This window comes from Panthera uncia, chromosome A2, assembly GCF_023721935.1.
Source record: "Panthera uncia isolate 11264 chromosome A2, Puncia_PCG_1.0, whole genome shotgun sequence".
In the NCBI taxonomy this organism is placed as follows: domain Eukaryota; kingdom Metazoa; phylum Chordata; class Mammalia; order Carnivora; family Felidae; genus Panthera; species Panthera uncia.
The window spans coordinates 17,673,430-17,698,311 of record NC_064816.1 but is presented as its reverse complement, the minus strand read 5'-3'; the positions used below and the strand labels follow the sequence as shown (position 1 = coordinate 17,698,311).

General features: G+C 59.4%; 1 protein-coding gene across 1 annotated transcript in view; it reads right to left on the bottom strand.

The window, feature by feature from the left end:
• Window positions 1–24,882, bottom strand: part of BSN (bassoon presynaptic cytomatrix protein) — a 95,218-nt gene that overhangs the window by 4,647 nt on the left and 65,689 nt on the right. Inside the window, exons 3-11 of the mRNA XM_049642224.1 lie at window positions 23,252–24,136; window positions 15,574–16,020; window positions 8,526–15,173; window positions 4,159–6,235; window positions 3,077–3,870; window positions 2,844–2,943; window positions 2,197–2,328; window positions 1,883–1,937; window positions 1,438–1,530 (exon numbers count right to left, since the gene is read on the bottom strand). Coding sequence (XP_049498181.1) covers window positions 1,897–1,937; window positions 2,197–2,328; window positions 2,844–2,943; window positions 3,077–3,870; window positions 4,159–6,235; window positions 8,526–15,173; window positions 15,574–16,020; window positions 23,252–24,136 — 11,124 coding nt within the window. The 3' untranslated portion in view covers window positions 1,438–1,530; window positions 1,883–1,896. The remainder of the gene's footprint in view (window positions 1–1,437; window positions 1,531–1,882; window positions 1,938–2,196; window positions 2,329–2,843; window positions 2,944–3,076; window positions 3,871–4,158; window positions 6,236–8,525; window positions 15,174–15,573; window positions 16,021–23,251; window positions 24,137–24,882) is intronic.

Below are 24,882 nucleotides of genomic sequence, written 5' to 3'. Positions count from 1 at the left end.
GTGCTGCACTGTGGCTACTGTAATTAAAATAAATTCCAGGCTCTTTACTTTGGCCTACAAAGCCCACCCGAGCTGGCTCTCACCCCCTCAGACTTCACCCTGACCGCCTCTCCCCTTGCTGTAGTTCTGGCTCTGCTGGCCGTTTGTCTGGCCTGAAGGCCCACCTGTCCCATCCCAACATCATCCCGCCTCAAGCCTTACCTCACACTGACTGCTTTCTTTAGAGCAGACCCCCTGCCCCACAACCCTGCTTCACTGGCTTCATAACACTTACCACCTTCAGAAATTACCTTTTTAACCTTTAGTGTTTTTTTTTTTTAACTTATTTTTTCTCTGTCCCCCTTAAATGGACTGTCCACTTTGGAGGGCAGGGACCTGGTTTTATCTCCTGCTGTATCCCTCGCACCTGGAACAGGGCCTGGCACCTGCCTAGGACTTGACAAACATTTGTGGAATAAACGGGTAAGTGGATGAGAGACCAGACGTTTCTAGGGCCCCCACTGTTCCTCCAGAGACAGGCAGCTCTTCTGCCACTACACCCAACTCCTTCCTACAAGCAGCCCTGGCCTGGGCTCCCTTGTGATTTGTTCGCTGACTCTCTGGCCCTGCCACACACCTGTCTGCTCACCACAAGAAGCACACAAACCTCTAAACTCTTAACCTGAGAGGCGGTGAAGGAAGGGGAGGGAGAAGGTCCCAGGGTTATGGAATGGTAGAAGGTGGCCCTTGGCCGTGCACAGAGCAGTGCGAGCAGCACCACTAGCCAGGCTACCCTCCCTGCCATCCTGGATGATGCGCTACCTCCTCCTCTGCCACAGAGGCTGGGCTGGGACCAGAGAGGGTTCCAGGAGAAGGCTTCTCATCCCGTGTTGGCCACTGCAGTCCAGGCAGAGCCATGGCCCCTGCGCAGAGGCCCTTCCACTCTCTCCCTGGGCTGACCTGGCTAGGGGCTGAGACTGCCTGTCCAGTGACCTCCCTCTCCTCTCTGTCCTCTTCCTGTCTGCCTCACTTCTCATTTTGCTCTTCCATCTTGCAGGTCATGAGCTCAGCCTGTGAAAGCCAACAGTGTTTTAAGTTCATGCTCATGGCTACTACGGTCTGCAGCATTGGGGACTCAGGCCTCACCAGACTGTCTGGAGCAAAGTCACCAGCACGAGGCCTCAGGGAAACGGCTTTGGAATCAGTGCCCAGAACGAAGACCCGAAGTTGTGGGAGACGGTTGGCTTTGCTGGGTCCTTCCCTGAGGTTACTGCCTGAGTCATCTCAGCTAGCTTGGTCGTCTCTGGCCCTCGGGTAGCTGCGAGGCCCATCACAGCTGAAGGAAGTCCACCAGCCTCCTCCCAGCTCACATTTGTAGGAGCTACATGGGTCTGGTCAGCCAGGCCTTGGACCTTCACCCCTTCCTCTGCCCCGCCCTACCCTGGACCTGACACTCACTGTTATACGCAGAGTCCAGAGCTGTGCCCAGGCCTCTGACTCCAGAGATTTTTCCACAGCAATGATATCATCTCCTTTCGTCTCTTCAAGAGCCTGTGGAGCATTTACAGAGAAAGGTTGAGGAGGAGCTGTATCCCAGGGGGCCCTACCTACAAACTAAAGCCAGTTCAAAGTTGTGAGAGCCCCGGGAGGGGTGGTAGGCGTGGTGGAGAAGGACAAGGGAGTGTTGGCCCTAGCTTCCCTTTCCCAGGACCCCTATGGAGTTGGCCCCACATTAAGGCCTCTATGCGTTGGGTTCCTCCTTTTCCTCTTCCTCCTCCCACACTCACAGGAGAGAATACTGCAGCTCTGGCCACATCACCACTGCTAAAGACCAGACTCCTGCTAGAGGACTCCTCAGGAACCCCCATGCAAAGGGAGGCAGGTACAGGCAGCCCATACTTACCCTGCAGGGCATGGTCACCAGAATGAGGAGAACTTTTTGCCAAAAGCAGAGACAGCTGTGACAAAGAAAAAGAAGAGAGGCATCAGGAAATTGGACTAGACTCCCTCTTAGCTGGGGCCATTTGGCACAGTGAAGCCAAGCCCACCCCAAGGGGCAAGGACCACCCAGAGAGCCACTGGGCAGCAGCAGGTGGATGTTCAGGCTGGCCTATGTCTGGCTGACCGAGCCTGGAATCATTTCCCAGACGTAACCTCTGCCAGAGTAGGGCCCTGGAGCTGCCGCCCACCATGGACCTGGTTGCAGGCAGTGCCTACCTTCTGTCAGCTTGCCAGCCTGCTCTGCTGCCCCACCAGGGAGGATTTTGGAGAGCACACTCTCACCATCAGCGCCTGGCTGGCCGGCAGGAGCCCCTGGGGTCCCTCCAGGCCTGGCTCCGGCCTTCACGCCTAGGGGGAAAGAAACCACCATCAGGAGACAGGCTTGAGTGGGAGAGCAGCCCTGAGGGAATCTGAATACAGGCAGTTGTGAGGTGGGAGAGTGAGGGGGAGGAGAGAGAAATGAAGAGAGAGAGAGAGAGAGAGAGAGAACATGAAGGAAAGGGGTTGGAGGAGGCAGAAAAAGGGAAGTTGAGGAAAGCAAGGAAGGAGAAGAGGAGGATGGAAAGACAGATGGGAGGAGAGAAGGGGAAGGAAAGAGACAGTAAGAAGCTGTGGTCCTGGCCCTGTACTCAGGTTCCCTGACCAGAGCTGCCTGGGCCCAAAGTCCCCAGTGCTGGTGACCCCAACTGGCTCATTCTAACCCCAAGCTTGTTTCCTACTGCAAAGGTCTGCAGCCCCCTGGGCACCTTCGCAGGGAGCAGTGCGGGTGGCAGTGCAGGGGAGCTCAGGACGCCCATGGGTGTAGGGAGAGGGCAGACCAGGAATTCTGGGCCGTGGCCGAGGGCACCAAAATACAGGCTCACCTGCAGGTCCAGGTCCTGGTGGTGGCTGGGCCTGAGGAGGCCTCCCCTGTTGGGGTGCTTTAGCTGTCCCTTTAGAGCCATTTGCCTGCTCTGCCCGTGGCTGCAACACAGAACCCATAGCTCAGATACTGTCCGTGGATTCTGCCCGTGCCCAGCCTGGAACCAAGGGCACGTCCAAGCTGCGGCCGCAGTATACACCCTGGGTAGGATCCATGCACTGGAGCCCTACTTACCGGTCCTGCTGGCTGGGAGCCTGTGACTGTTGGGGGGCCTGGCTGAGCCTTCCCTGCTGGCTGGCTGGCAGCAGAGGCTGGGCCCCGGGTAGCTGGCTGGCCCTGTTGCTGCAGCCGAGCCTGCGCTGGGGCCTGCTGAGGGGGCTGTAGCTGCTGCTGCTGCTGCTGCTGCTGCTGCTGCGTCTGTGGCTGGCGTGATGCTGTTGCCGAGGGTGTCTGCCTTGATGGTGGCGGCTGTGATTGCTGTGGCCCAGGAGCTGCCTGCCGACCTTGTGACTGCAGCTGGGGTTCTGGCTTTGGCTGTGGTGCAGTGGGCCCCGAGTGGGCCTGCCGGGAGCCCTTCTTGCTGTCAGAGGCATGATGGTATGCTGACAGAGCACGGGATGGCTGTGAATATTCAGCGGAGCTGGGGTACCCAGGCTGACCCTTCTTCTGCATGGCCGGGGCAGGGCTGGGCTGAGGGTGAGGCCGGGCCTCATGGCGACCCAGGTCCCGAGTGTGTGGTTTGGCAGCACGCCGGCCCGGCTCCTCACCAGTGTGGCGGCCTGAGTGCCGCCCGTGGTCACTGTGGTGCCGGTGTTCCTTGGCTGAGGTGTGGCGGCTCGGGCCACCCTCATCATGTGGCCACAGGCCCTCCTCGGGGGGCTCATCGTAGTCGTGGTAGCTGTGCCTGGCAGGGCCTCGCTTCTGGGAGGAGGAGGAGACTGCATGGCCCCCGTGGTGCCTGAACCGGTCAGAGCGGGCATCCCGGGGCTTATCAAACCAGTCTGTCTCCTCCTGGCCCAGGTGATACGCTTCAGAGACCAAAAACAGAACACCATCAACCCCTGGGCTGGCCGCAGGGGGAGGCCCAGCTGAAGCCATGCAAGGAAACCAGAGAGTGGGCACCACAGCCACAAGCAATTAACACTAGGCCCCCAGCCCGTCCCCCCCACAACCAGGGCCAGGGCGCAGGTGGAGCAGCCCACTGGATGAGGCGCCAAGCCAGGCCCCCCTGGGACATCTCAGGGCCCAGGGCCCCATGGGCGGGCAGGCCCCCCGGGTGCTGAGCGGCTGCAGAAATCACCCCTGGCTGCCATTACCTTCGCTGTCGGAAACTACGCAGTGGGAGTCATCCAGGATGTAGCCCTCCTCACGCTTATATGTGTGGGCCCGAGGCCCATCCTTGACGTGCTCCTGGACGTCAGGCATGGAGTGGCTGGAGCAGAACTGTGGGCAGGTGTCCCCAGGAGGGAGGGTGCCGCCGGCAGGGCGGGGCCGCCCCAAGGGGCTGACGGGGCTCTCCTCTTCAGAGGCCTGGCTCCGCATGGGGGGCCGGGACCGGCCATGGGCCATGCTCAGGGACGAGGGCTTGGGGCCCGCTTTTTGGAGTCTCTCCATGGCTTCCCGTTCCCGTTCATATCCCCTGCCCCGGCTGCTGAAGTCATGGCCAGACAGTTTCTCCCCACTATATGCAGATGCCACCCGGGACCGGCCACTCCCTCCATACATGCGGTCATCTTCCTCCACTGGGTCCCGGCTGGACACCCCATAGTACCTCTGCTGCTCATACACATTCTTCTTGAGCCCATAGGTGATTTCGTCCTGGAACTTCCTGCCCCGAGAGGCTAGGCTGCTGCTGACTGCAGGGGAGGGGTAGGAGGCCAGGTCAGACTCCACATCCTTGGCCTCTTCGATAGGTGAGAATTTGGAGATCTTTTGCTCCATGCCCTGCTTCCGGTGCTTGCTACGTTTGGAGGAGATAGCAGCTGGTGCCAGGCTCTTGGAGGGATGCTTAGGCCCCGTGGGACCTGGACCATACTTCTCTGCTCGAGTTCCATGTCTGTAGTCGCTGTCACTGTAGTAGTGGGCACTGGCTGGTCGGCCATTGCTCTCCAGATTCCGGTGATGGCCACTCTTCCCACGGGGGTCATAAGAGTCCTCTTCAGATTCCTCCTCCCCTCTGGTGTAGCAGCAGGGCAATGCAGTCCCCTCAAGGATGCTGGGTTCTCCCGGCTCTTTCCCTGGATGCCCGCTGCTGCTTGGCCCCAGGGGCTCTAGTCGCTGGCTATCAGGGGTAGTGGAGATACTATCCTTGGTCAGCTCACTGATGTCATCAATCATCACATAGTTCCGAGGGACATTCTGCTCCAGGCTGGTGTAGTGGGAGTCAGAGGGGTAGGTGGAGGCTGAGCTCAGGCTCACGCCACTACGGTCCCCGGCCCGGGGCAGCTCAGCAGCCTTGCCTTGATCATAGCTGCTGCTTACTGCTGGGCCACTATAGCTGGTTTCAGGTGGGGCTGAAGACATGGCCACAACTGGGCTGGCAATCACCTCATAGTTAGTGGGCACCTTCTGTTCCAAGTCGGCTAGTGACGTCTGGCGTGGCTTCTGGTGGGGGGCACGGCTGTCAGCTGGGACTGGGAAAAGAGTGCTCTGTGTGGTTGGCATGGGTGTTTGGGCTGTATAATGGCCTGTGGGACGGAAAGCCTGCTGGCTTGGCAGGCTAGGCTCAGCTGGGTAACTGGTGCCAGGAGGAAAGGCAGGTGCTGGGTATGTGCCGGGGCCAGGGTAGGTGGGTGGTTGATGGGCTGGGAATCCGTTCTGAGTTGGCCCACCACTGCCTGCAGTGTACTGTGGGGCTGGAGGTGGGAATCGGGGCTGTTGGAAGGCAGTAGGGCCAGAGGGGGTGGCAGGAGCAGCGGCAGTGACAGGGAAGTCAGCATACTGGCCGGCAGGAGTGGCACAGCCCTGGAGCCGCAGCTGGTTGAGCTCGCTGTCTGATAAGTAGTCACGATGCTCACCGAGACCACGCAAGGGCGGGTAGTCACGGCCACCCCGGTCTTTGGCCAAAGACTCTTTACGCTGTGTGATACCCAGCTCCAGGTACTTGAGCTTGGCGTCGATCTCCTTCTCCTCCTCGTCCAGCTCCGCTTGCTTCTTGCGCAGCTTGGTGGACTCATGCTCCACCAGCCGCAGGTCCCGGTCCAGCTCCCGGAGCAGGCTGGCCTTGGTGGCAGGGACAGCGGTGGGCCCCGCCAGCCCATGCTGCAGCAGGCTGGCTGCATACAGCTGTGGGGGGGCCTGGCCAGCCAGGGGCAGGTGAGCCTCCTCTGGAGGGGGGCTGGGCAGTGTCCGCTTCACCTTGCGGACCAGGCCGTTGGGTGGCAGCGCCGACACCTGAGACAGAGGGAAGGGCGGGCAGCACTGAGACCCAAGGTGTGGGTGACTTGGTGGGGCAAAGGTAGAAGAGCCCTGGCCTGGGTTGGGGCAGAGGCTGGGCTCCATATAGTTGGTGCTCTGATTCACCAGGCAGTCTTGAGGACTGCCTCCCCCCCCCCCCCCCCCCCCCCCCCCACCCCTGGTGGACATCATCACCGGCCTGTGACCGTTTTACAGGCCTTCTCTCTCCCAGCACTCCAGGCAGCAGGGGAGGGGTGGAGCAGATGCCCCTCTGTGCTGGTCTCTAGGACTAGCCTGCCTCTGAGAACTTTTAGCATACAGCGGCCCTGAGGACCCCGCCCATGTCCAGTGGGCTTGCCACCCTCTCTCTCCCACTGAGTGTCCTGAGGTGAGGACGGTACAGTCTGGCTCTGGTTTCAGGTCTAGAAGCTGGTGGGGACCAGGGCAATAGAGGGCCATGGACAGGAATGGAGTGGTCCCTGGGTGCCCACCAAGATCCCCAGAGGATCATGAGAAGGGGCACAGGCTGACTCTCAGTTACTGCAGGCTCTGGGTCTTTTCCTGCCCCGTCCTACAGCTGTTTTAAGTGACATGCAGCTCAGCCGCCTGGTCCACCCTCTTCTCCCAGCCCTATACCACCCTCTGCCAAACTCTCTGGACTGTGCTCTTGGCCTGGCCCCCAGCTCCCTCCACATCCCTGTTAGCCCACCACTCTCTGAGACTACCAGCTACCCTGCAGGGCCTCTCCAACCTGTCTCTGGCTGTGTTGCTTCCTGGTCCAGACTCCCTAACCCTGCCCTCTCTGTAGTTCTCCTCACCTGCCGTTCACATTACCTGAAGGTCCACATCACTGGATGGTGATGGAAGGTCTACCTTGGGTCCTTTGTCTCTAGTTCCTAGCCTTCCCAGAGTGCCCTGGGACTCTGGGCTTTTATGGACCACCCAAATCCCCAAAATACACTAGGCCCGGACATTGGGCTTCTTGCGTTTTACCTTGCCAAGAAACTACATAAAAACCTCCCACCCACACTCACCATCTGTCACAAAGAAAATGATAGTGTGTCCCAGAGCCTCAGAACAATGGGTGGGCCTTTAACAATACATTTTGCTTTTTCAACTCCTCATTCTATTGTTCATCTTTTGTTATTTTGGCTGCACACCTTGAGGGCTCATCACGGCATGGCACCACACTGCCGGCCCATGGAACTTCTGTGTCCACCCTGGCCTGGAGCCAGGACGGCCTGCCTCTCTGGCCTGCACTCCCTGCCAGCCTAGACTCCTAATCCCACCCCCATGCTCTCTGGACTGCACACCCCAGGGCTCTCCATTACCCAAGCTCATCACCTCCACCACCCCACCTTGAGGCCTCACCCTCTCCTCTCTGCATCACGCCCAGAAAACATACCTGGTTCCTACCCCTTTCCCCAGGGCCACTGTGCAGTCTTTCCCTTCAGCCTATCTACCCACATTCTGCCCAGGAAGCTTTCTAAAATACCCATCTTGCCTGTCTCACCTGCCCCAAACCTCCAGAAGCTCCAAGGGCCTACAAGAAAAGCCCGTGCTCTTTAGCCTGGCACTCAAAATCCTTGGCAGAAGGCCCCTGCAACTCCTATCTTCCCCTGCATGGCAGCCCACAGCAGGCTACCTCACCCAGTCCCAGGATATCATTGGCAACTAAAGCCACAGGCAAGGGCACATTGATGTTCCAGGGTTCCCTGCCTAGGGGAGCAGACAGGGAGCAGATTTACTGAGGGCCAGATAGTGACAGGGGACAAGATGAGACCGAGAGATGCTGCAGCCCATTGGGATGGACCTTGAATGCTAGGCCAAGGGGCTTGGACTTCCTGTGGGGCCATGGAAGCCAGGCCAGGGATGGGGAGTAGGGAGCAGCCCAGCCAGGTCTATGTTACTGATTTTCTAAGGACACATCCACAGTAGAGGTTTGGAATGGGAGAGGCCCAGACTGGGGGGGGACACGGTAGGGACTGGACCAGATATGGGCTGTGAAGAGGCAGTGCTGAGGAGAGGCTGAAGTTTCTAGCAGTGTCTGGATGGGTGGCTGTGGGGGCCAGTGTGTGAGTCTGTATTTGCCCAGATGTCCTTGCCAGGCTGCTGGCTTCACCAGGTGTGCATCAAGGAAGATCCAGTCCTCATCCTCAACTCCTTCCTCTGGGCCTCTGGAGCTGGAGGTGACTCCACCCCCACCCCAGGAGAAACCCCTCCCTGTGGGGCCCCTAGGCTAGACAGAGACCCCTGTCCCACCCTGGACCAGCCCCTGTGCCCATACCTGGCTACCCAGTCCCCCCTGGTGCTGGTAGAGGGAGAACCTCTCTTTGGTAGACTCCTCGGCGGTGGGGCTGAGGGGCTTAGGGTCAGACAAGGACCGCTGCAGGGTCTTCATGGGGCGAGGCAGCGTCTGCTGGCGGAGAGCGCTGTCAGCCGTGAAGTGCTTCTGGGGACTCACGTGAGCCTTGTTCAGCCTCTCACTGGAAGCAAAGGAGGTGTCCAGGAGCCGGTGTGGGGACAGGGGTGAGACCGGTGAGTAGAGGACCTGGGGGGACTTGGGAGGCTGGCGGCTCACGAGCTGTGACAGGGACTCCGGGGGCAGCTGGGCCTGGTATCCAATCTCCAGGGGATCTGGCTTCTTTTTTTCGAATCTGCCGAGGGGCCCTGGGGTGACGATCTGGATGCCAGGCAGGTAGGGGCTGATGGCAGTTGGCCCTACAAGCTGCGGCCCAACCACACCCTGGGCCTGCCCCTCGGGCTCCGTCTGGCAGGCCAGGCTCTCCCCGCGTCCAGTCTTCTCTGGCGCCGAGATGTACCTGACGATCTCCACCTTGGGGTCGGTAGCGGCTGTGATGTGGATGGCTGGAGAGACTCTGGGCAGCTGGTCAGGCTCCGTCTGCACAGAGCAGTCACTGATGGTCTGGATGCCCACGTTGCTCGTGGCCCTCGCAGCAGCGGTTGCAGGGGACGATGAGGCGGCAGCATCATGCTTGCTGTCGGAGCCGGAATCCGAGTGGCGGGAAAGCCGGGACCGGCGGCGGCGCACCGGCTGCTCCCACTCGGCACTGTCCTCGTCATCAGTCTGCACGCTGCAGTCCGCACTCCGCCGCACCCGGCGCCGCCGGCTCAGGAGGTAGCGGCCCTCCCCATCCTCCTCGTCTGTCTGCACGCTGCTGTCTGCAATCCTCCTGACCGCGCAGGGCTCGGGCCCCGACTCTGGCTCGCAGGCGTCCCGCAGGCGAGGCATAGAGTGCCGCTTCTTGAGGCCGCTGCGGCCTGCCTCCCACGGCTCCTCTGTCTGCAGTGACATGTCCGAGGCAGAGCTGGGGAGGCCCCGATGCAGCCCGGGCTCCCGAGGCTGCCCAGGCCCCTCCGGCCCTGCCACGGCGATGAAGGCTGTGTGGGTCAGGGGTGGCCAGTACTGGCCATTCTGAGCCAGCTCCGTGGCAGCTGGGGGAGGCCCTCGGCCAGGTGCCTCGCAGGCCACGGGGAAGGGGGTCTTCTGCCGCTGCTTCTGTTCCTCTAGCTGCTGCTGCAGCTGCTGCTGCAGCTGCTGGATCTGCTCCAGCTGCAGACGCTGCTGTGCCAGCTGCTCCCTCTGCAGGGCGAACTGGGCCTGCCGTTCCTCCTGTTGCTGCTGCAGCACATGGTGCTTAATGGTCTGCAGCTCCTGCAGCTCCCGCTGCACCAGGAGCTGCTCTTCCTCACGGTGCCGCTGCAGCTCCACCCGCTCCCGCTCCAGCTCCTCCTGCAGCCGCAGTTGCCGCAGCTTCTCCAACTCCACCCGCTCCCTCTCCAGCTGCAGCAGCTGCTCCTGCTGTTTCCGCTGTCGCTCCTCCTGCGCAGCTTCCTCCTTCTCCAGCCCTGGCCGGCTGAGGGCCCCGCTGCCGCCCCCGGGAGCAGCATCTACCTGCGGCTTCTGGCTGGCCAGAGGGGCTGGGGCTGGGGGTGGGGCTGCTACAGCCTCTTTGGCGGCAGCAGGGGTGGCTGTGGAAAGAGGCTCTTCCCGAACTGCCCCTGTTGGCAGCTCTGGCCTTGGTGGGCCCCCAGCCCCTGGGGCCTTAGCAGCAGCAGGTTTCCCCAGGTACACAGGACCCTCAGCAGGTGGAATGCTGGAAGCAGCGGGGAATCTACTTGGTGCAGGATATCGGTACAGCCCTGTGGGCCCAAGAGGTATCCGGGGGGCAATCACGGGCATGCGTGTCAGGCTGGTGAGCGGCACAGCTGTGACCCCACCCGACACGTAAGGCCTGTACATGCCACGGCGCACCATGGGCCGCAGTACTGAGGCGGGCTGGGTGGTTATGGGCAGTGTTGCAGCAATTGGAGTGTTGATAGTCGAGTAGATCATGCCGTCAGCTGCACGCACAGTGGCTGTGGATGGCAGCAGCTGTCTGACTGCTGTTCCCTGGCCTACCGTAGGCCTGTACTGGGCCAGGTTCCCAGGACTTGGGTGGCCCTCTGGGAAGGTGGGGTTCCCAAGGAGGCCAGGTCTGAGGGGAGCCAGACCCTGGGGAGCGCTGAGCCCAGGCCCGGGTTGGGGCTGATACTGCATGAGGTCAGGGCCACCACCACCACTGCCATGCCGCCCTCCATACTGGTCCATGGAGTTGAGGGCAGCACACATGCGGCTGATCTCACGGGCAGTGGTGGCACTGTACTGGGCCAGACTGGCCTCCTGGAAGCCAGCTGCATCTCCCCGTGGGCCATACCTGTGGTCTGAGTAGATGTTTGACACTGAACTGTAGCGCCTCATGGGAAGTGGGTGAGTCAAAACGTCTGTGGGATGACGCAGGTCTGTGTACGAGCCATACTGCAAGCCCTGCCCAAGGTAGCGTCCATCCACAAAGCCCAGGCTGTAGGAATGCTTCAGCGAGCTGAGATCCACAGCTGAGTCTCGTCCAGGGCCCTGGAAGAGCTGCCCAATCCTGTGGGCATGGTAGTTGAGGCTAGCCTCTGCCAAATTGGTGTCAGACATGGAGGAGTATAGCCTGCCATGGAGGCCCTGTGGGTAGGGCCTCTGCTCCTCGTGGGGCCCAGGCCCCACTACCCCCTGTGCCCGGTAGGTGGGGGGTTCAGGAGGCTCAGGGTCCCGGGGACTGTAGAAGGGGCCGCTGCTCTGGCCAGGTAGGGCAACGTCTGACACACTCTTCTCAGGAGCGCTGGGGGTGGGGTGGAAGGTGCCTGTGCAGCTACTGCCAAAGGGGAACTTGTAGACCATGTCACAGCATGCCATCTGGCTCTCAGGCCTCATCCCAGTGAGGTCCAGGGCACCTGCAGGTTCCTCTGGGAGCAGTGTGGTCACAGTGCCTGCTGTGCCCTCTCCCATCTGCACCACCACTGTGTGTGGCTTCCTGGCACCTGGAGCAGCATGTGACCGCAGCTCTGCAGGGGCAGCCCGGTGGGGTTCGGCACCAGGCTCTGCCACTGGGCCCGATTTGAGGCCAACACTCTGGGCACTGCCCATCTGAGTGATTAAAACGTCCCTTCTGGCCAGAGGTGCTACCTGGTTGGGCAGGTTATACCTGGCAAACTTGGCCTCCCTAGGTCTTCCACGGGGCCCGCCTCGGTATGGGGCTGTCTGGACGGCCTGCTCTACCTGCTTGACCTGGGCCAGGCACACAGGGCTACCCGCACCCTGGCCAAAGTCAAGCCGGCTCTGGAAGGGGTCTCCATAGACCACAGGCTGCTTTTGCTGAGCCATGAGCACAGATGAGGCCATGGTGATGCTCACGGTGGTGGCGGTGCTGAGGAAGGCATGGGTCTGCTCCTGGGCATTGAGGTTGATGACCAAAGGCTGCACAGCAGTCGACTGCCGTCCTGGGATTGGATCCAGGGCAAGGCCGTACTTCCTCGCTTCCACGGCAAGAGAGGTCAGGTCCATGCCCTGGTCAGTAAGGATGATAGGAGTAGGCTTGACAGCTGTGCGAAGGTCTACCACGGCACTGCCTGGAGGCCTAGGGCCTGGCTCCACCCTAGACGTTCCAGGGACAGAGGAGATCCGGCACAGGGAGATGTTCTCAGCAGGGAGGGCGCCCCAGCCATAGACTGCCAAGGGCCCATCCGCGCCAGCACTGGGTGCCCGCGGGAAGCCAGGTGGCCCAGGTGGCTCTGGGGGCAGCTGGGACATACTCGGAGGTGTTGTCTGGCTATAGCTGTGGGTGGTGGGCTGGGTGTCAGTGGGCGAACACACTGGGGAGGTGGAGGCACTGGCATGTACCATCCTGGTCTGGCTGGAGGCATCTGATGCCAGAGTGATGACCATGAAAGGGGCCTCCTGAGAGGGCTGCTGCCACACCAGGCGAGGTGTGCTGGGCCGGTGTGGCGTTTGTGTGCCCTGAGCCACCATGGGTGTTGGGGTCAGGGCACCAGGGCTCCGAGGCATGTCCGAGGCAGGGGTCGGGCTTGGCGTCTGTGTAGAGAACTCGGCTGTGGCCCTTGGGCCCAGCTTGCCAGGGGAGAATGTGGGACTCTCTGAAGGAGAAGATGGAGAGAGAGGTGGGCTGGAGCCTGCGAAGTAGGAATACCCCCGGGAGGCCTTGTGGGGGCCGCTCTCGCCATCACTCACACTCAGGGGCTTGTCTCTGGCAGCCCGTCCACTGGCAGTAGCGCCACTGAGGGCCTGGGGTATCTCCTCAGTTTGGGACCCGTAGTTCGCAGTGGCTGGGGTCTGTCCATAGCTGTGGCCTACAGTAGACGGTGAAGGGCTGCGCTCAGAGCCTGCTGGGGAGGTTGGAGTCATATAACCTCGTGACAGGCTGGCTGGACAAGGAGCCACGGCTGTGGTGGCTGGGGTGCCAGGGCCCTGGGAAAAGGATATGCCTACCTCCTTGGAGGCAGAGCTGGGGGAGGCAGGAGAGCTGTGAAGCTTGAGGGGGTCCTGAGGCTCCTTTGCAAAATGCTGAGTAACACGGACATCAGGAATGACTCGGCCACCACTGCTATCTGAGGAGGTGGAGGTGGAGAAGGACACAGGGGCAGCCAGCTGGGTGGGACTGGTACCAGGGGTGAGTGGGCCGCCATTTTGCTTCATTGGGTCCATGTACGCACTGTCGGCATTCAGAAACTGCTTCTCCTTTTTCTTGTCCTCCGCAAAGGCCAAGTCCTGGGAGGAGGCCTGCCGCATGCGGGTAATGCTCTGTGATGTCTGAAGGATCTCCTCATACACGGCTGTCCCCAGGCTGGCCGGTGTGCCCTCAGGGGCAGGCTGTGCAGCCCTGCCATAGTCCTGGTCGGGGGTGTCCTGGTACTCAAAGGCACCCTGGCTCCGGGTACCAGTGGGCTGAGAGGGGCCACCTGCCACCTGGCCCTGTTGCCGCTGGAGCAGCTCGGCCTTGCGCATCATCTCCTCATAGGCCTCCTCTGCGCTCTTGAGCGGCCGGCTGGAGCTGGGAGTGGTGGAGCTGCCTGAGGGCGTCTCAGTTGGCGAGTAGAGGGACATGAAGGTGGGCAGGTTGTACTCACTGCCTGACTTGTAGAGCCGGGTGGGGCCGCCATCCAGGGCTTCAGCCTCTGAGTCAAGGGAAGGGGAGGGAGAGTACTCGGAGCAGGAGGAGCGATGGAGCTCCTCCATCTCAGCTGCCTGCCTCAGCTCCTCAGTCGGGGAGGCATCCTCGATGGGGGACAGGTTGCTCGGGGGGGTCTTGGAGCGTTCGCGCCGCCGCTGGGCCCGCAGTTCTTCCTTGTCTCGCCGTGTCTTGCGGGCCGTGCTGCGGATACGCTGCTGTTCCACCTCCCGCATCTTCTCCTGCTCCCGTAGCAGCTCCTCCTCCTCCCGCAGCTCCTCCTCCTCCGAGGAGTCCTCGATGGTGGGCAGCAGGGGCCCATGTGAGCGGTGCCGAGCCTTGCGCTGCTGCTTTGCTTCTTCTAGTCGCTGCCGGCGGCTGGGGCTGCTATCGCTGTCCTCCTCCAGGGAGGACAGGGAGGTGGGAGAGGTGCCCGAAGTGTAGCTGGGTGTGGAGGCAGGCAGTGTGGAGGAGTGCTCCCCACGGGAGCGGTCCTCTGGCGAGCCTGTCAGGCTCTCCATTTCCAGCTCCGGCTCCCGCTCCAGGCTGGGGTCGGGACCTTGGCCCAGGTCCAGCTCATGGCCATAGCTGCCCGTGCTATTAAGCTCAATGGTCTTGAAGCGGCGGAGCCCCCCCTGTAGGGCCCCAGTGCCATCGCTGGCCTCGGCTGGGCCTCCCTCAGAGAGCAGCTCCTCGTAGCCTGTGGTGGCGTTATGCGGCAGACGTCTCTTGGGCAGCACCGCTGGGTCTTGGCTGGGCTCAGGCCGGGGCCTGGGGCCACCCTTCTGGGTGCCATGTTTGGCCAGGCCATGCCCAGAGGAGGCAACGTCATCCTCTTCCAGGTTGTCTTCTTCGGCGCTCATCTCCAGTATCTGTCGTCGCATGAACTCCTCGTCGGTCAGTTCTGCTGCCCGGGCTGGGGGCTGGGGTGGGAGAGGGGACAGGCCACCCTCACTGCTGTCCTCCACGTAGTCGTGCCTCAACTGGCTGCCAAAGTCATCTGATGACTCGGCTGTGTCCTGCTGCTCCCTCTGGCGCCCCCACTCCAGAGAGTCTTCCTCCTCCTCCAAGATATCCTCCAGTTCCTCATCGGAGTCATAGGCCTCAGGCATGATGGACAAGGAGTGGGGCCTCCGTTTCTGCTCCTCACCACTGCTCCTGGGTGGCTTGCTCTGCTCGCCCCTGGGGGCTGGGCCCTGGGCCTCCAGCGAAGGCCGCAGGCTGCTCCCCACCTTGTGGAGCTCGGAGGGGCTGGGCGGGCGAGGCCCTGTCACCCCTGCGCTGTCCAGCTGCTCTACCTCCTGCTGTACAACGCCTGTGATCTCGCTCTGGGAGCTGGAGATGCCGTCGGACGAATAGCCTGTGTCACTGAGGCTCTGTGGGCTCCGAGACAGGTCCTGAGAATAAGGCTTGCCTGCCAGCTCCTGCAGCAGGGTGAGAAGCAGACACTGACTCCCCATGGCAGACAGCTCACTGGAGAAGCCCATCCCTCTCTGTCAATCCCAGGGCCCTGAGGAAGGGGTCCTCCACCTCCCAGGGGAGGGCCCACCACCTTCCATTTCTCTGGCCTTAAAAACCCCAAGCAGCCCTAGATTCTCAAAGAGAAGCTTTATTACATCTAATGGTAGCAAAATCCACCCAAGCATTCAACCAAGTGCCAGACATAGGACCAGCCTATAACTCATAGGCTCCAGGCCCACTAGGGTCTCATCCAGGCATCCCTTACCACCTCTGTGGCCCCAAGGGACCTGCTCCAGGAACCAAGCCCTTCTCTAGACCATCCCACCTGAGAGCTAAGGTCCCTGGGAAGCGAATGGGACTGACCTCTGCCTCCCCACCCTTGGGGGCTTCTGGAACAGCCTTGACGACAGGCGTGGCAGGTTCAGTCCTCCGGGTCCCCGTCTTTGCTTTAGGAGTCCCAGGGGGCAGGGTAGTCTCTGGAGGTGGTTTCGGCCCAGGCTCGGCTTTAGCTGGGATTCCTGTCTTCTTTTCCTGGGCACTGCTCAGGGTCCTGCTAGGTTCAGAAGCCTTGAGGGGCTTGGCCTGGGGGCTGGCCTTGGTGGGCAGGGGACTGGCCTTGGCAGGCAGGGGGCCCGATGGCTGGCCCAGCCCCTGTGGCCCTTTCTGCTTCAGAGGGGCTGCTCCAGCTGCACGGAGAGGGGCCCCCGAGGGGGGCTGCTGTGAGGTGGGCAGCGGCAGGGGCGTCGGCTCTCCCAGGCTGCCCTCTAGTAGCCGCTTAGTTTGGCAGTTCAGACAGAGCCACTCGGTTTTCTGTAAGGAAATGGGAGGGGAGGGGGTTGATGAAAATCACAAAGACACTGAAGTACTCAAAGAGTATTTCTATGACTATTTCTGTAACTGTAAGCAGGACAAAGTTTTCTAAAGCATGACCCCAAAGGCACAAGGAGAAAATGACTAATAGATTTGTTGCCCTCAAATGACAGACTTCCCCATCCTTCAGAGTTCAAATGATAAACCAAAAAGAAGGATCTCTTCTTTACCCTGTAGAGAGCTTTTTCACCTGGCAAGAAAAGGAGGAGACCTGCAGGGGAGGGGAGGCTACAGGTAGCACATGAGTCTGGAGAAGAGGGGGAATTGGTGTGGAGTCCATCAGTCCAGAGCCCATGCAAACCAGGAGTAGCCTCAGACAGGGAGCGCCTCCTAGGTGCCCAGCTCCTCCCTGGCCTCCTAGCCCTCAGGCCTCAGACACCATCCTCCCCACACTCTTCCCAAGTAAGGGCTGCGCTGGGAGGCCACAGGCTCCTGGGGCCAGGGGAGGCATCTGAAAGAAGCCCTGCTGGGAGGATGGGGCCAAGCAGTCCCCTCTGCTTATACCCCCCAGCCCAAGTCACCTTGTCCAAGGCCAGCAAAGACCCTCAGGTGGAAGCCTCCTCCTGCCCCCAGGGCTCTGGACTGTTCCGATGGGGACTGTGTGTGCCGGCACTTAGACCAAGGGTCCTGCTTCCTCCAGATCTGGGTGGGGAACAAACACTCAACCGTCAGTCCACTACTCTCAGGGTAATCCCCTCTGTCAGGTTCAGTGCTGGGGACTGGAGACACAGCCATGATTAAGACAGACACAGGGGCTGGCATGTAGCCTTCCTGGAGACCACAGCCCCAAACTGGTCATCCAAGTATGATGTGGATATCAGTGGCAAAGTTCCTAGAACACCAGAAACCAAGTCTACTTCCCCAGCTCCAGCTGTCTGCACAGGAGTGAGGTCTGAACATCCCAGGCCCTGCATGGGTGATTCCTGCAGCAGGTCAGAGGCTGACAGGGGCGTGTCTCCCAGGAACTTCCTCCAGAGTCAGGGCTCTTCCTTGGCAAGACTGGAAGCCCCACCCTGGCCTACAGAGTGAGGCGGAAAAGAGGATAACCACACACTTATGTCTGCTCTCACCCTGGAGGAGGGGGAAGAGCCTTGGTACTCTGACCTTCCTGCTGCTAGTCCTCTCAGGTGCCCAGACACTCAGACTCCCACTAGCAGCTTGGCCACTAGGATGGGCCATTAGGAGAACCACAAAACCCAGAAGCACAGGATCACAGAGCCAGAAGACAGGGCAAGGAGGTAGCCTGTGGCCCTCGCCAGCCTAAAGTGGGCTGGCAGCCTCAGCGCCCTTACTTCACACACTGCCCTGTGTCCATGTCAGACCCTAGCACATGTGGCAGATCCTTGGATCTGTACTCCTTGGATCCTTGGATACTGTACCCCCAGAGTGCCTGCCCTCAGCCTGGTATCCTCAGGCCACCATGGCAGATGCCATATCAATGATTCTGCCCTGGTTTCCTGCCCGCAGGGCTACATACCACATCTCTGCCCTGGGCGCCAGCAGAGGCCAGACCAGGCAGGTGGCAGGCCCTTGGTGTGTGTTAAGGATAGGCCCGATCCACAGGCTTGTTACTCAGAGCCTTGAGATTGCTGAGACTGGAGCTCTGACTCTGCCCTGAGGCCCAATCCTACACACAGCCCCTAAGCAGAGGGGCCCAGCTATGGAGGGTGACCCTTCAGAGGTCCTACATCTACTCACCCTGTTCCCTGGCCCTAGCACCACGACTAACTCCCTTTGACCTTATCTGGTCCTCTATGCATTCCTGACACAAACCCCTATGAAGCAATGGGTGCTGGCTACTTGTTGGGTCTTGGGCTCACTTGGCTTAGTCACTCCTAGAGGTGCCTGGGGAGAATGCTAGGCAGGCTGAGCTCAAGCCCTGAGATGGGGCACGGAAGAGCACAGATGCTCAGCCTGAGCCCAGAGCCTACAATGCCTCTAACATCACCTAGAGACACAGTGGAAAACCCCCCACCTCAAAGAGGACTATGACATGACAAAAAGACCCTGGAGACATAAGAGGGGTGTAGGCAGAGGCCAAGAGAGTTCTGGAAATGAGAAAAGCCCTCCAGGATCAGCATGATAGGGTTAGGATCTGGGCCCAGACCGGGGGCTGGCCTATGGCAACACTGTTCTGGCTCCACTTTGGGGCCCTGCACACAGCCATTCCAGCTTAGGCCTCTCGAGGTCAGATCACCTGTCCTGGCTCACCTTAGGGGCTTGGCAAACCTCTGACCCCTGCCTCTGGCCTGCAGACCCCACCCCAGAAGCAACAGTCCCAGTGAAGCAAGGGCACCTTGGAAAGATGCTCTGGATGGAGGAGGCAGACCTAATGCCAAGTGTTCAAAGCCAGCCTGTGTGGCAGCCTGCTTACCTGAGCCCAGAGGCCCAGCCCTCAGCAGAGCATGTCACCTGTGGTCACATGCTCCACAGGGTTTTGTTCCTTCCCACGCTTATTCATAGAGACAGCCAGGCTGCAGAACGGGCTGCCCAGTTGGGCCTCTTGCTCCTGGCTCTGCTATAACAGGCGGCCAGGGAGGGAGGGAAGGCAGGCAGGGGGAGGCATGTGAGGTAAGGGCTAAAAATAAACACTGGACCTGGCTGCTGGAGGCCCTTTGCCAGCTCTCTGGGAGCGGGGAGAAGGGTGCGGGGCACTGGGGCCTGTTCGGGTGGAGTCTGAGGAGACTTGGCACAGACCTAAGTTTCTGGAGAATGGGGATGGGGTAGGAGGCTGGCCATGAGGAGGTTCTATGCCTGAGGGCTGGAGCACAGGTCCTGATTTCTTTATTCACTCAGTTCTTTTTTTTTTTTTATTTTTTAAAAAATTTCTTCTTAAGAGAGGGAGACAGAGCACGAGCAGGAGAGGGGCAGAGAAAGAGAGGGAGTCACAGAATCTGAAGCAATCTCCAGGCTCTGAGCTGTCAGCACAGAGTCTGATGCAGGGTTCAAACCCACCAACCATGAGATCATGATCTAAGCTGGCTTAACTGACTGAGCCACCCAGGCGCCCTTTTATTCACTCAGTTCTCATCTCTGCCCCCTGACAGCATGCCCTCCCTCACCCCGCCCCCTGCTCATTCATTCCATTTTTCCCCTTGTTCTTTCATTCACTCATTCATGTTTATTCCCTCATTCATTCATTTACCTGTACACCCTTTCTTGTACTCTCCCAACCCCGCCCCCAGCCAGCCCCAGGGAGCTGCTACTTTCTCTTCCCCTTTGCCTGACCCCTTGGCAAGTGGGCAGGGGATGGTCTGGGACTTAGGAATGGACAGTGGGACACTTGATGACCACTTCTGCCTTGCCTCCCTCTGTCCAGTTCCTTTCTGGGGGCAGCTAGGAATGCCCCAGGGTAAGCACCACCTAATGGTGGGAGATGGGGTCAAGGTGAAGAAGGGGAAGTGAGTTGGTGGAGTACTCCACGGGTGGATGAGCCCTGCTGCCTTCCAGGATCACTGGCTACTGTGCCTCAAGGGCCAAGGTTGCCCAGTGAGGCTGCAATGCATGTTGGGCATCCTTCTTGCACTGCCTGCCATTGTCTGAATGACCCTGCAGAACACAATCTCTGTGTATGTGGAGCTGGCCTGTGTCAGTCTGATCACGTGACACCAGCCTGACCAACAGCCCATGGCCAGCTGCTGGGCCCAACATACCCCCAGCCTCACTGCAAGACCAGGGGCAGTAGATGAGAAATTCAGAGAAAGGATGCCTGGACATAAAGGGCCCAATGGGCATGGCCAGACCCTGGACTATAGGCATGGCTGTCACTGGTGCTGCCGTTCTCCTGATGCTATGACCCTGCCCCATCCTGTCTCTGGACATCCTTAAGCTTCTCCTTTTTGGGCCTCTGCCTCCAATAAGAGGAATCCTCTCTGATATCCCCAACATATTTCTTTCTGGCTGGGCTGTGCTCTCCTCACACTCCAGTACCAAATGTGTCCATTCCCCATGGGGCATCCTTCATGAGACCAGGGTCTTAACACTGGCCACAGGATTGATTCATACTCAGATAGTTGGGGGCCAGAGGAGACTCTTTCTTCCCTGCATAGAGACTCCCTGTTAGGACATGCTAGTTCCAATCTGGCTGTGTGTTGGACCTTGCATAAGTATCTGAAGTATGGCATCTCAACTAGTTCTCCCAGAAACCTAAGAGGGAGTGCTATCACCCCCATTCCACACGGAGGAGACAGGGCTTCCTGAGACCACTATTGCCAGAGGCAGCTGCTGGCCTCTCACTTGGTGCCCCCGATGCAACCCCTTCCCCAAATAAGCCCAGCCCAGCCCCGCATATCACAGGTGCCGGGCCCTTTCCCCAGGGAGGCCCAACTTCTCAAGGATATGGCTGGTATTTTGGCAATTCTAATAAGATCAGAAACTGGTGGTGTTACTGTAACATTTCCAATTCCACTAATTTCTTCACAAACTCTATTTTGAACTGAAAGCCAATTAAAAATGAAGCCAGAGGGTACTATTATCCTTCAAAAGATAAATAGGTAAAAAAATTTGGAATCAACAACTCTTAATTATGAAATGACTCACTAAATAGCACTACGGTTATTTTTTCAGAGGGAATTTCAAAGCAAAAAGGGATCTAGTTTTACTGCTTCCTTCATTGTATGCTCTGGACTCCCTGTCTAGGAAGAAGGTAAAAGGTTTTATAGCTCCAAGATGTTGAGGAAAATCCCCAACCTAACAGCCCAGACAGTTGACTCTCATCTTAGGTGGAGTCACAGCAGGTCTAATAGGCCTGTGGGGAGGTGGCAGTGGGACTGCCCTGGTCCATCCCTCCCTCAAGCCCCTGGCCTACATGCAGACAGGGTCCCTCTGGCTCACATTGTACACAGAGACACACAGTCATCCTGAGCCTGGCGGGCTGGCCTCAGTTAGCAAGGTGTGGGAGAGACAGTAGGTCTCTCACACAAAGTAGGTCATAGGGAAGCACACAATTGCTCCAAATGTCAAGTAGCCATTTGCTGAGGTGAGATCAAAGACGGTCCATGGCCTGGTTACAGTGAAGAAAAGCAACGGTGGTACCAGGAACCACAGGAGGGGGGCATCATGGCTGTCTACTCACACATTCCCCAGGACCCCTCTGGGGACAGCTGCATTAATAAGTAGGGCCATAAGGAGAAAGGAGTTGGAGAAGCTGGGCTACCCTCTGACTGCTATTAGGAGCAAGAGGCCCCGGGGTGGGGAGGAGCTAAACACCCAGAAGTTTGCTGTCAGGCCCATTGGAACCCATCAGATCCTGTGGTGACAAGGGTGGTTCTGGCCAAGGAAGTGGCAGTGGGGCAGGACATGGAGACAGCAGGACATGGAGGAGGTAGGGCATGGGGGCAATGTTGGCTATCAAGAAGTTGGCCAAGGAAGTGGCAGTGGGGCAGGACATGGAGACAGCAGGACATGGAGGGGGTAGGGCAGGGGGCAATGTTGGCTATCAAGAAGCAGAAGCTCTGGAACCCAGGAAGGTGACAACCAAATGGCTAAGGAGAGGCTTGGATCAGAATCCAGATGCTCATCCAAGAGTCAGCATGTGACTGACACATGTTAGGGCAGAATCAGCACTTCCTCTGGCCTGGCCCAGGGGCTGCTGGAAGGAGTTGTCAGGAACATTTACACTCTTGAACTGAGACAGTTTTCCCCTTCTCTCTGTGCATGTCTTGCTGAGTGAGGAAATGTGGGCCAGGAGGTCTCTCAGGGACAAGGGTCCCCCAGGCTGCACCAGCTCAGTAGTCCAACAGGGCTCACAGTCCCTCAGGATCAGGGTGCCCCACTCAACTGACAGCCAGTGTGTGCCTGGTAGTCTCTGGACTAGAGCTCCTCTGGCTCTCTGGTGGCCCCTTGGTGTCCCCTCCCCACCTTAGTCAGCCAGGCCAACTGTCCTCCAGTGAGCCCTTGGATCTAAGGAGATAGGTGGCAGTATGGGGCCTCGAGGGCCACATGGGCATCATGTGAGGAGGTCACTTTTCTTGCTTAGAGCTGCCTCTTTCTGCATGTTGGAAAATATGGCCTGTGACAGCCAAAGCAGTCTTCTTTACCACAGTGGGCTGCTCCAGTGGAGGCCTGACTCAAAGCAAATCAGAACAAGGTGCCAGAGACTCCCTGCCCCACCACTGACCGTGCATGGCTCTGCCTAGAATCCCCAAGGACTCAGGTGGCTGCCTGTGTCCAGGAGGAAGGGCTTTGGCTTGATCATCTCCTGATGTGACATAGCTGGGGGTGTATCTGTCTGTCAAGATGAGCCAATCATTCATCTTGACCCTAAGGGCATTTGAGGGAATAGGACACACCAGCTATGCCCAAGGCAGCCAAGGTAGGGTTCACATGGATGGCCCTGTGGGCAGGGCAGAGTGAGTAAGGGGAGGAGCAGAAGCAGCTTCCAGGCCCAGGCTCATCCAACTCTGCCCAGGTACCTCTGTATCTTCTGAGCCTGCCAGGTGGGCTCCAAGCTTTGAGAGAACACTGGGCCTCCTATTCTTTTCTATCCAGCTCTGCACAGCGCCCAGAACCCTTCCCTGGAGCAAGGATGCAGAGAGATAGGCCCTAACCCCAGAACTCTCTCAAACTTCCCTAGGGGTAAAAAGAACATCCCTGAGCATCCCCACATGCAGCCCCAGGAAGAACCAGGCCCAGCCAAAGGAAAATATGTGGCCCAAAGACTAGCTCTGACAAGTAGATGTCAATACCCATGACCTCAGAAGAGGGGATGGAGGGAGGATACCACCTGGCTGGAGCCTGGGGCAATGGGGCACAGCCCTGTGCCTAACAGCCCTTCAACCCCCTGTGTGGGTCATAGACGGAGGGCAGGGTGGGACCTCAGGTTCCTCCCACCTGAGCAGGGGAGGTTGGCATCTTCCATCGAGGCCATGCCCAGGATAGCTGGGAATGAGAAGGCCAGTTCAGGGTGCTCTGAGCCTAGCTACCTCTAGGACTGGCCTCAGGGCACCGGTTAGCCAGTCAGAGGCAGCGGGCACCATTACCCCATCCGCTGTGCCAGTTAGTTTTCTGAGGAGAACAACAAGCCTGGGGCAGGGATAGAAAAGGGAGTACAGCCCCTCTGTACCTGTGTAGGGGCCCCACAAGTGCTGAAGACCTGGCTCTCTGTAGCCCTTTCTGGCTCCCATGCCTCCCAGGCCCCCCATTACTCCAGGTCTTGGTCCAGCTCTCTTACCTCTACCAGGTGGGGCGTTGGGTTGAAGCCACACAGGTTGCACACCTGGAGCTTGCAGGTGGTGCAGGTGTTATAGTTGGCTGGGCCCTTGCTGCCCACGTTGAGCTCAGCTTGGCACAGTGGGCAAGTGGCCCTTTCCTTCGGCGCGGTCTTTGGCTTGGCAGTAGCCTTGGTCGCTGCCTGGTGTTCCACTCTGCCATGTTTTGGACTGGTTGTTCCCCCAGTTCTTGCCAGGGCTCCAGGCCCCGATCCAGGACCTGGTCTGGCTCCAGGCTCAGTTTTGGCTCCAGGTGCTGGCCCAGGCCCAGGTCCTGAGCCTGGGGGTCTTGGGCCAGCCTCCTTGCTGGCATCACTGAAGACAATCTTAGGTGGCCCTTTGCTGGGAACCACTTGGCCCTGGGGCTCAGCCTCGGGCTGCACAGACATGAGGGTACTCGCCTGGGTCAGCAGTGATGCTCCAAGGCCAAAGAGCTTCCCAGTGAGGCCCTCCTGGGTCTGCTCAGCAGCACCAGGCCCAGAGGGCACTGTGGTGGCACTTTTGGCCAGGGCCTCTCCTGCAGGTGGCCTGGGATCCGCTGTGGAAGGCTTGATGGGGAGAGGAGGCTGAGGAGACGCCCTCCCCACCTCTGGAGGGGCAGCTGCTTGGGCAGACCCCGGCACTGAGGTGGCCCTGGCTGTCTCAGCCTGGCGGAGGCCTGGCTGTGGTGCCCCTGGGCCCTGCGATCTCTCTTGCTCCGGCTTCCCCAGGGGCTGTTTGGCTGGGGACTGGGCAGGAGACAGGGCCGGGGAGTGCAGTTGCTGCTGGCTCTTGGAGCGAGGCGCAGTGGTCATGTCCATCCCCAGAGCCCTCTGCATCTGGCAGTTCAGACAGAGCCACTCCTTCACCTGAGGAGGAAGTATCATGGTCATCGGGGTGGTCGGGACTGACAGTGCCCATAGCTCAGGTCGCTGCAGGCCCCCCAGTAGCCAGGGCCAGCTCCAAGCATAGGCAGGAGCAGCAAGCACCACTCAGGTGTTTCTGGGCTGCCAGGAGGCAAAGCCGAAGGGGCTGATGGCACCTGCCCTGACCTCTAGGAGCTGCCAGCTGCCTGGAGCAGAACAGGGGGAGTCACACACACTCCCCACCCCCAAACCACCAATCTGTTGCCTGCCAGACCCTCCTGCTCAAGAGTCTTCCCCACCACCCACTGGCTGTACCTCTGATCTGTGTACATTATTCCATCTCCATGCCCTGCCTCACCGATGACCCCAAAAGCCTCCAATTGGTCACTCTCTTTCCCCTGCTGCCTGTTTTGGGCCATTTCCACACAGCAGCCAGAGTGATCTTTCAAACCAGGAAGAAAAGGATGGCCTTAGTACAGTGCCTGGTATGCAATAGATATTCAATTAAAAACTTGTAGAATGAATAAATAAGTGAAAAGTAACAGGAGGGAGAGGGAGGCATAGAAAAGAAAAGAAACCAGGGCACCTGGGTGGCTCAGTCGGTTAAATGTCCAACTTCAGCTCAGGCCATGATCTCATAGCTCATGAGTTTGAGCCCCACGTCAGGCTCTGCACTGACAGCTCAGAGCCTGGAACCTACTTCGGATTCTGTGTCTCCCTCTCTCTCTGCCCCTCCCCGGCTCATGCTT